This window comes from Mytilus trossulus, chromosome 1 (genome assembly GCF_036588685.1).
Source record: "Mytilus trossulus isolate FHL-02 chromosome 1, PNRI_Mtr1.1.1.hap1, whole genome shotgun sequence".
NCBI lineage: Eukaryota > Metazoa > Mollusca > Bivalvia > Mytilida > Mytilidae > Mytilus > Mytilus trossulus.
Window position 1 is genome coordinate 80,428,637 of NC_086373.1, and position 11,217 is coordinate 80,439,853.

The following is an 11,217-nucleotide window of genomic DNA, read 5'->3' on the forward strand; positions in this document are numbered from 1 at the left end:
GTACATCATTTTCATCTCTTCTATTTCTTTTAAGGTTAAAAACAATATCATGACTATAAATATACAAATTGTTTTACCAATTGCCAGAGCTTGAAATTTATCTGGTTTATAATTCGCTTTCATTGAATTGTAACCAAACCAGTCCAATATTTTAAGACTATCACTTCAATTGTTCTATATATCAAAATCAACATTATATACTACTAGTAGTATAGAACTATTGTCAACTACACCAAAAATGTCAGTTTAGAGGCATAATTTCAAAATTTCGACAATTATTATTAATCTTTAAAATTGAGAATGAAAATGGGGAATGTGTCAAAGTGAAATTGCCTGGGGCAGTTGTCCTCAAGAGGGGTTATTGTGTGCAATGGCAAAAATTATGTAGCTCTATTATTCCTTTGAAAAGTTTATTATGTAGCAATGCTTCGTTGTGTAGGTAAGCGGCAAAAACAATTCTCGCGTAGACCGATTGTCAGTTGGCTTTATCCACATTCCATGTCAGCATCAAGAAACTACAGAAAAGGAACTGCAATAGTTATTTGTGTATATATCAGTTGAGTAATATGCATGTTATTCACAAACTATATAATTGCCTAAATTTTTGGTTAATTTATTTGGTATGCATCCAAAAAATAAAGAGAAAAAAATTAACAGAAAACATGGGTTTAAATTTAGCTTATAAAATTAAAAAAAAATAATTATGACAGAGAGCTACAAACGATAGCTTCAGGGAAACACATATGGGCTTTGGAAAAGGCTTATAAAGAATGTGGTGGGTTTAAACATGTTTCATTGTGCTCAATCTCCATCTAACCCGGGACAGTGGTGTAAATGTAACTTGTTTTCTAGATTTAGATTTCAGTTATACACGAAATACTCGACACAAAAACTAATGACAAAAGGGACCAATTTTCTCCTCCTCGTGATAATTTTACTCTTGGCATCGTTCTAGCCAAAAAAAAACGTTATTTACTATATAAAAGATGTCTATTTAGGCTGGGACATACTAATTTTATAATTTCGGGTTCAATAGTCATATTTTTGGGTTAACATTTAAGCTGTTGTGTTGCTGGGCGATTGAGATTTCAAAGCCAGCCTTTCATCTCCTTATTTATATTCATCATGCCTCTGTGCATTGGTTATTGAAGTTGGTGATTATCCAATAAATTAAACAACGTCGTTTTTCGACGATTTATGAGCTTTCCTGATGCTGACCAGTCAGAATTTAAAAAAAGGAGCGAACTAGACAACACGGGAGTGGAACCTGTAAACAGTTTATGCACCAAACCAATATGTAGCTCGACAACTCAGTGAGGGGCCGCCCCAAGACTCATTGGTCTTAAGATCAGGAAATATAGACAGAAGTATTCTGTTTTACCTTTAATCGGTCCAATCGGAATATGATAGAAAGTGAAAGAAAAAGTGTCTTACTTTTTCTTTATAATTATAGCTGAGGGACTTATCATATTTAACACGGGAGGGGGCCTGGTCAAAATGTAGTGGGGGTCAAATGTTTTTCTGTACTAAGTGGAAAAGGAGGGTTCAATTTGATATAGCACACCCCTATTCAGGAATTAATGATTTTTATATATTAGTGTAGCCATTGGTGCTCTATATGGATGTGTCCGGTGCCTCAACACAATGCAAAAAGAGATTTGCAGTTTAATTTATTTATTTAAGAAAATTGAATCTGATTGAATTTTCAATTGTGTCGTTTGTCATTTTGGTCATTTATATTAAATAAAGCATCTATGTTAAACTGAATTACTGTATTCAATATTTGTAATTTATCGTTGTGGCCATGTGTTCGGACACAAAATTCATTTCAACTATATTTTGCACCGAAACCTTGCCACTAGTGTCAACACCCCCCCCCTTTTAGCTAAATCCGCCTCTGTTTTAGAAGAAAAAAATTCACAAAAAAATATGTCTCTGACTAGACTAACTGTAGACTTTTATGCTGTGCATCGAATTATTTTAGTCGAAGCATAATACACTTTATAAAATTTGCTGCATTCGCAAACGACTCTCCCAAAACTAAATTATTGAACATTTTTATATAAATTATAATAATACCCAGCAAAATCATCAATTATTACACTTTTTTATGGATGCAACAGGGAACCAGACGATATCGTCACAATAGCACCATCCAATCACAAATGTATGAAGAATTTAGCCCTGTTTGACCTTTTAATCAGTCCTTTCCGTCGCAACACGCCAGAACGGTAAGAGGACAAAACGCCGGTTGTCAATTTAAATCTTAACTGTACTGAAACTTTGATCAAAATTCCTAGCGACAAGTCTTAATACAACATTCATGTATATTTCAGGTCAAAATGATGGAAGCAATCTCCAACGCGGTGAAAAACAACCCGTTCAGCAGCCCTTTCCATCAGGCAAAATGTGAAGGTTTCAAAGTGAACGAAACACGAACAATCGCCGCTGCATCTGCTAAAGGTATATCAAGAAAACACATTATATAGGCGACATATATTGTATATCATTAATTACCAATGACCGTTATCATTAAAATTGTAAAAGATTTTCATGATACAATTACATTTGAAATTTACTCAGCTGTCAGATTCAAGGACACCCATGAATTTGTATTAAGTTTTTAGTTGAAAGCTATGTTTATGAATGAATGTTAAAGCAGAAAAGTTCTTTCACCTGTGATAATCTCGGAGTAGTCAATTTCTATTGAAACTAATAAAATCACTAGTCCATCCAATTTATTTTTGATATAAAATAATCATACTCATAAGTTAACTACTTTTATTAAGGTATACTCCTCACTTGAGGGGTTCTTCCAATTCTGATAAGATGTAATTACCTGTCTGGTATACAGTTGATATCCTAAATATAAATATTTATAATGCAAAAAAACATCAGAATACTTGGAATTATTGAAAATGCATATAATTTGTGAAGGTCAACATGAAAACAGTGGCAAAGTTATAGATGTTCACTTTTCTAAGGCAAAACCGCCACAACGAAATAGAAAAGATATGTTTCCTGCCTTTGGATTTTAAGTCTTGGCAGAAAAATAGAAGATATTTTGGAAAATAATTCTTTATTATTATATAAATAATATTTAACTTTATTTCAGAGGACACCAGCTGTGAATTTGGATCTAACAAGTACTATGCCTTGTGTGGTTTTGGTGGTTTATTGAGTTGCGGTATAACACACACAGCTGTAGTACCACTTGATTTGGTGAAATGTAGAATTCAAGTACAACCTGAAAAATATGGTGGGATCGTCAAAGGCTTCAAAGTATCCATCAAAGAAGGTGGAGCTATGGAGCTGACCAAGGGATGGGCTCCAACATTAATTGGTTATTCAATGCAAGGAATTTGCAAATTTGGATTCTATGAAGTCTTCAAGATATTTTATGGAAACTTATTAGGAGAGGTATGAACAGAACTTTTTACATAAATTTGTGAAGGTTGTGGTTTAAGTTTATAAATTGAAAATTTATTGTATTTAAAAAAAAAGAAGTTTTCACATCATGACGGAATATTTATACACAATTTACGGTATACATTGCACATGTACATTGACATTTATTTTAAAATTATTGAATTAAACACAATTTACATTTGTTCTTACATTGTGAAATAAGGTGAAAAGTAAATTGGAAAAGGCAAAGGCATGCCAATGCCCAAGGATCCAGAATACCTAGACAATGCATGTATTTTGGAATATCATTTTAGAATATCCTTTTTTAGCTCACCTGGCCCAAAGGGCCAAGTGAGCTTTTCTCATCACTTGGCGTCCGGCGTCGTCGGTCACTTTTACAAAAATCTTCTCCTCAAAAACTACTGGGCCAAATTAAATTAAACTTGGACACAATCATCATTGGGGTATCTAGTTTAAAAAATGTGTGGCATGACCCGTCAAACCAACCAAGATGGCCGCCATGGCTAAAAATAGAACATAGGGGTAAAATGCAGTATTTGGCTTATAACTCAAAAACCAAAGCATTGAGAGCAAATCTGACATGGGGTTAAATTGTTAATCAGGTCAAGATCTATCTGCCCTGAAATTTTCAGATGAATCAGACAACCCGTTGTTGGGTTGCTGCCCCTGAATTGGTAATTTTAGGGAAATTTTGTCTGTTTTCCCTTATTATCTTGAATATTATTGTAGATAGAGATAAACTGTAAACAGCAATAATGTTTAGCAAAGTAAGATCTACAAATAAGTCAACATAACCAAAATGGTCAGTTGACTCCTTTAGGAGTTATTGCCCTTTATAGTCAATTTTTAACCATTTTTCGTTAATCTTAGTAATCTTTTACAAAAATCTTCTCCTCTGAAACTACTAGGCCAAATTAATCCAAACTTGACCACAATCATCTTTGGGGTATCTAGTTTAAAAAATGTGTGGCGTGACCCGGTCAACCAACCAAGATGGCTGCCATGGCTAAAAATAGAACAGTGGGGTAAAATGCAGTTTTTAGCTTATAACTCAAAAACCAAAGCATTTTAAGCAAATCAAACAAGGTTTAACTGTTTATCAGATCAAGATCTATCTTCCCTTAAATTTTCAGATGAATCAGACAACCCGTTGTTGGGTTGCTGTCCCTGAATTGGTAATTTTAGGGAAATTTTGATGTTTTTGGTTATTATCTTGAATATTATTATAGATAGAGATAAACTGTAAACAGCAATAATGTTCAGCAAAGTAAGATCTACAAATAAGTCAGCATAACCAAAATGGTCAGTTGACCCCTTTAGGAGTTGTTGCCCTTTATAGTCAACTTTTAACAATTTTCATGAAATTTGTAAATTTTAACTAACATTTTCCACTGAAACTAATGGGCCAAGTTCAATATAGATAGAAATAATTGTAAGCAGCAAGAATGTTTAGTACAGTAAGATATACAAACACATCACCATTACCAAAACCCAATTTTGTCATTAATCCATCTGTGTCCTTTGTTGAATATTCACATAGACCAAGGTGAGCGACACAGGCTCTTTAGAGCCTCTAGTTTTCTTAATCAGTCAATACAATAAAATTATATGAATGTTGCTTCACCTATGACAATGCCATATATCATTACACATCTTCTAGTTTATACTCATTGAATTAAAAAAAAAACATGCAATAAGAATTGCAGCAGCAATAGATGTACAAATAAAGAAAAGATCAAGGATACAACCACTAAATATATAGTTAAAGACACACTTTAACAGTTGCTATTACAGAAAACGTTATTATGTTTTAAATGCACATGTACATGTAAAACATGTGAACAAATATTGTATTTGTATTTGTATTTCAATTTTTGTTCTTAGAATCCCCCTACAAATGATAGAAAAATGGATAGAAATATTTATTAGAAATTTTTTTCATACATATATATATATTTAATTCATATACAACTCGTCTAAACATCAACCCAACAATGTTAGATCTGTAAATTTGCTTTCGCAAATTTTATGTTCCTCCCCTGCCGGGATTCGAAACCATGCTACTGAGATATCGTGACAACAAATCACCTGCACTGCAGCCGCCCGACTAGACCACATGACCACCTGGGCTTCACAAAAATAAAGCTTTTGGTGGCTGTGTGTTACATTTCCTCGTCAGTTTTAATCTAGCGGGTACTACAGTACATGATATATAAGGCATGGAGATGTTATTGTTACAGATCAGCTCAATTATCTATAGTAAAGGATCATACAAATTAATGCAAGATACAGTCACAGAAAATAATTATATTTATAAGTAAGTCTGACAATTCTGCAACAGATTTATCCATCGGATCACCAGCAATGATGGTGATACATGGCTGTGTACATTATGTATATACAACTGATCTAAACATCAACCCAACGATGTAAGATCTGTAAATTTGATATCGCAATTCATATACACTCATGACATTCAATGTGGATTGTGCCTATCTTAGAAGAAAAAAAACAATGAAATACAAGAAAAACTTAAATTGACAGAGAAACAAAATGTGATTAAATCATGTATCATTAAGTTGTTTGTTGTAGACTGTGAGAGATGCTCACAGGAGCAATTGATGCACATTTGAAACTTATATTTGCTACCTTATATTAAATAGGAAAATTGCTTTTTATGGAGAACTTCATTATACCTGATATCCAGTGCATCAGCTGAATTCTTTGCTGACATTGCTCTATGTCCAATGGAAGCTTGTAAAGTCAGAATCCAAACACAGGCTGGCTGGAGTACAACACTGAGAGAAGGTTTCCCAAGGATATTAAAAGAGGAAGGAATCAACGGGTTAGTTTGATAACTACGTATTTACACAGACTCACAGTGATGTAGATTTAGATATAAACAACACATCCTTTATCTTGTTGGATTTTTAAAAATTTAATACTGAAACTTCTATCATGACGTTTTCAATTAGTTTGCAGCATCAGAAATGAATATTTAATATTCACTATTTGAACTATATAAAACACATATTTATGTATGCATGTTTTAAAGATGTATTGATATAATTATACCCCCGCTTTAAAAAAGGGGGGGTATACTGTTTTACCTCTGTCTGTCCATCAGTCCGTCCGTCAGTCAGTCCGTCCCATGAAACTTTCGTCACATTTTTCTCAGGAACTACAATACAAGGATTTCTGAAATTTGGTTTCAGGGTTTATCTAAGTCAGCTATACCGTGTGATGTGTTTTCAGATTGATCACTTGACAACTTCCTGTTTACCGAACACTTGTATGATTTTACACATGATAGCCAAGTTGAAAATTTTCGTCACATTTTTCTCAGGAACTACAATACAAGGATTTCTGAAATTAAAAAAGGGTGGGTATACTGTTTTACCTCTGTCTGTCCATCAGTCAGTCCGTCCATCAGTCCGTCCGTCAGTCAGTCCGTCCCATGAAACTTTCGTCACATTTTTCTCAGGAACTACAATACAAGGATTTCTAAAATTGGTTTCAGGGTTTATCTAAGTCAGCTATACCGTGTGATGCGTTTTCAGATTGATCACTTGACAACTTCCTGTTTACCGAACACTTGTATGATTTTACACATGATAGCCAAGTTGAAAATTTTCGTCACATTTTTCTCAGGAACTACAATACAAGGATTTCTGAAATTTGGTTTCAGGATTTATCTAAGTCAGCTATGCCGTGTGATGCGCTTTCAGATTGATCACTTGACAACTTCCTGTTTACCGAACACTTGTATGATTTTACACATGATAGCCAAGTTGAAAATTTTCGTCACATTTTTCTCAGGAACTACAATACAAGGATTTCTGAAATTTGGTTTCAGGATTTATATAAGTCAACTATACCGTGTGATGCATTTTCAGATTCATCACTCTACAACTTCCTGTTTACGGAACACTTGCATATTTTTACACTATTAATATTATCCACTTGCGGCGGGGGTATCATCAGTGAGCAGTAGCTCACAGTTTCACTTGTTGCATCCTATTTATATTTCCAAAGACAAGTCCATTTTGCTATGAGAATGAAATAGCTTATCCCCAGATCATCAGAATGGTTCAAAATAAAAATCTGAATAAAATTTGGAAACATAACTAAATGAAATGGCTATAAACATAGATTTTTTTTCTTAAAAATTATTTACTTCCAACATTTCTACTCTGAGATCTTGGATCTTTCTTTTTTTTCAGTGATGATCTTTTGTCATCACTTGGCAACTGTTGCTGTTGTTGAAAACGTTAAAAAAACTACTTCTCTCTGAAACTACTGGGTCAAATGTAATCAAACTTTATAAATATAGCATAGGGTATCATGTTTATAAATGTTATCTAGGGATTTGATTCATCGTCAAATGGGTTAACGTTGCTGTTTTTAAAAATAGAACATACATGAAGGGTAAAAAATGCAGTTTTCGGCATATATCTCAAAAAACAATAACAGTATTATGAAGCATTTGTTCATTTTACTTGATATTGGAATGGATCTCAGAAAAAAAGTCATCACTGTGTACTTAAATACTGTGAAATAATAAGCAACATTAAACTTAACATGAGTAAAACCTCTATAACAAATACTTTAAACATTGTATATATATATGTATATAAATGTATGTCTTCTTTTATACAGATTTTACAAAGGACTGGTGCCTTTATGGTGCAGACAGATCCCATATACAATGATGAAATTTGCTTGTTTTGAGAGAACAGTAGAAGCCTTGTATAAATATGTAGTACCCAGACCAAGAATTGAATGTAACAAGGCTGAACAACTCTCAGTCACCTTCTTAGCTGGTTATATTGGTAAGGAAAAAGGGGGTTATAAATCAGTTTTTCAGTGTAACAAAGCATTTACAATATTATTTTTAAATATTTTTTTTGTCATACTAATGAGATACACAATATAGATTTAGTTTTTATGATACAACTTTTTGAGCTGCTATTGAAAGTCTAGACAAATTGGCCCAAAAGGGAAATGAAAAAAGTTCAATCAATTCAAATTCACTAAACCTCAGTTACCTAACTGATTTCTATTCAGTGGGACAAGTTTAGCACAATAATGTACAATACTTTGGACTCATTCATTTTCGTGGGTTTCAATTTTCGTGGATGGAGAAAAACTTGCATTTTCAAGGTTATTTGATTTCGTGGTTTTACTAATCTCTTCATACACATCCTATAAAAAAATTTGTTATTCGTTGAACATTTGAATTCGTGGTTCACCTCTACACACAAAAATTGGTATCCAATGAATAATAATGAATCCACAGTAATGTAATATATTTCTATAATATTGAAATTATTGTTTTTGAAATTGAATATGTACTATAATATGTTCCGTCTTTCGGCAATATTGAAAATCATATCTCGTAACACATTGTAAAACACATTACACATACATGTATTATAGTATAAATGCTGAAAATTTTCAAGGTTAGCATGAAAGACCATACAAATGTTGACTTTCTCTTAATACAAGATTGAATAAAGGTCTTATAGGATTTACATGCATCACAAAATATTGCAATTGGAAGAGTGTAAATGCAGAACTTTTTGCATGCATTACTTAATAATATTAGTATCACTAGTTACCTCTGTATGCTTGGACATTTTTGCATTAAATGCTCACCAAAGCAAAGAGAATTGAGAAAAATTGGTGAATCATTTGAAATATTCATGATAGTTCCTTTACAAACATTGTGATATTTTACAATGGCAATCTCTTCATTTTGTCACAAGTTAGTCTCTCTTCAGTTCGTACAAACCAGACTATTTCACAATTCAAAATCTACAGCTATAAATACTTTCCTGTAAGTGATTTGTATGTCATACACAGAACTTATGCTTGCAAGGCAATTTTTTAAGAATTTGATCAAGAGTTATCTCCCATTTAGAATGACTTTTAATTCTTTCTTTAAACTGTTGTGTTAATATAGTTTGTTTTTTAACTGTTTATTTTTGTGTTTCAGCTGGTGTATTCTGTGCTATTGTGTCTCATCCTGCTGACACCATTGTATCCAAACTCAACCAGGCTAAGGGCAGTAACTTTATGGATATTGCTAAGGATCTGGGATTCATGGGTGAGTTTAATTTCTGTGTCAGATAAGAAAACAATTAAAAATAACATCTCGTATCTAAGATTGCATGTAAAAACAAAATCATATTAGTGATATTACAATGATAAAATGAGGCAAAAGTAAAATACTTAAGGAATGACTGTAATATTTTTATCTGTCTATGAAGAAATCTCATAAAAAATTTGGTACACACTGATTTAACAGTGTGCACTACATTTTTTATGTTTTTTTCAAATAGACAGAAAAAATATTAGTCATTTCTTATAATTTATTTCTAAATTCCATTTTAAACCATAGAAAACCATGAAAAGATGTTGATGACGTCATGGTCACATGACGAAATTATGGCTTTGGGCTGATAACAATATAATGTCAGCCAATCAGAAGACCTGTTACATCAAAAATTAAGTTAGTATGTGATGGTGATAGGTACATACTGAGAGGGAAAACACTTTGTTAGTATCATATTGTTTGCATGATAGATATACTATGTGCAGCTTTGTTACAATTTTACAAATACATGTATTAGACACTTATCAGAATAAAAAAGTTTCAACCACAACACAATGGAGAAAAAAAACTGCAAAATATTATGGCCAGTGATAAAAAAATATAACATATCCTTACTCCAATACACTAATGGTCTCAAGAAAATGAAAATGTTTTAGTAGAGGATGTAAAATTTAATTGCAAGTTGGTATAAAATATTTTTTTTAGATAAATAAAATTGTGGCAGGGTTAAACATGTTTTTGGGATCTCAACCCTCCCCTTATACATGTAGCCAATGTAAAAATAACAAACACACAGTAAAACATGTATGCCCAGTAAAACTCAGTTCAAAGAACGTCTGGAGTCCAATGTCCGAATAGAATATTTATTTTTCAAATTTTCTTTTAGGAATGTGGAAGGGTTTATTCCCCAGAATCATCATGATTGGTACACTCACAGCATTACAGTGGTTCATCTATGATTCTGTAAAGGTTTACTTCAGGCTTCCACGTCCACCACCACCAGAGATGCCAGAATCACTCAAGCGTAAAATGGGAGTTTAATGACAATGTTTACCTAGGAATATTTATAAATTGAACAATAGATGGCTAATTTTTTACAAAGTATTTTTTATATTTGATCATCTAAAAATACTTTGAAAATTTCATTGACGTTTTCCATTCAATCACATGTGCAAACACTAATTTGTTTGATATTTATTGTTTTGATAATTTATCAGTGTGTCCTTGACTGCTCATTAAAGAGGGGGTGGAAATCCCATGTCAAATGTGATAGTTTTTGGTAGTTGGTCAAACTGTTATTTTTTTTTTGTTACACTGACAGATCTGATCAGCTATTAAATATTTTGTTGGCATGTCATAATTTCCAGGAATCATTTTAGTGAAAAGACTTATTTACAAAAAAATGAGTGAATAAAAAAGAAAAAAATGCAGAATTTATATTTTATTGCCTTGCCTTCAACAATAGTTGTGGAAGTGTGACTAAAATGTCTGTCGTCTTGAATGGCATCATCAACAATTATTATCCCTTTCAAACTGAAATGATCCTTTCAGCACCAAAGAAGCGTTAAATTTAACAAGAAGTTAATATAAAAGATCAACTTTCTAAGTCATGTAACCTGACACTGCAGAGGTGTTTTCTGCAATTTTTATTATGCTCCTGCTGTAGCAGT

At 32.6% G+C, this 11,217-nt stretch overlaps 1 protein-coding gene across 1 annotated transcript; it reads left to right on the forward strand.

The window, feature by feature from the left end:
- The first annotated feature begins 2,102 nt into the window (after positions 1-2,102).
- LOC134686718 (solute carrier family 25 member 3-like) lies at positions 2,103-10,980 on the forward strand. The gene is made up of 7 exons (XM_063546422.1): positions 2,103-2,231; positions 2,337-2,463; positions 3,116-3,420; positions 6,093-6,274; positions 8,089-8,261; positions 9,428-9,538; positions 10,434-10,980. The coding sequence occupies exons 2-7, from the start codon at positions 2,343-2,345 to the stop codon at positions 10,586-10,588; spliced, it is 1,047 nt and encodes a 348-aa protein (XP_063402492.1). The 5' UTR covers positions 2,103-2,231; positions 2,337-2,342; the 3' UTR covers positions 10,589-10,980.
- The last annotated feature ends 237 nt before the right edge of the window (positions 10,981-11,217 follow it).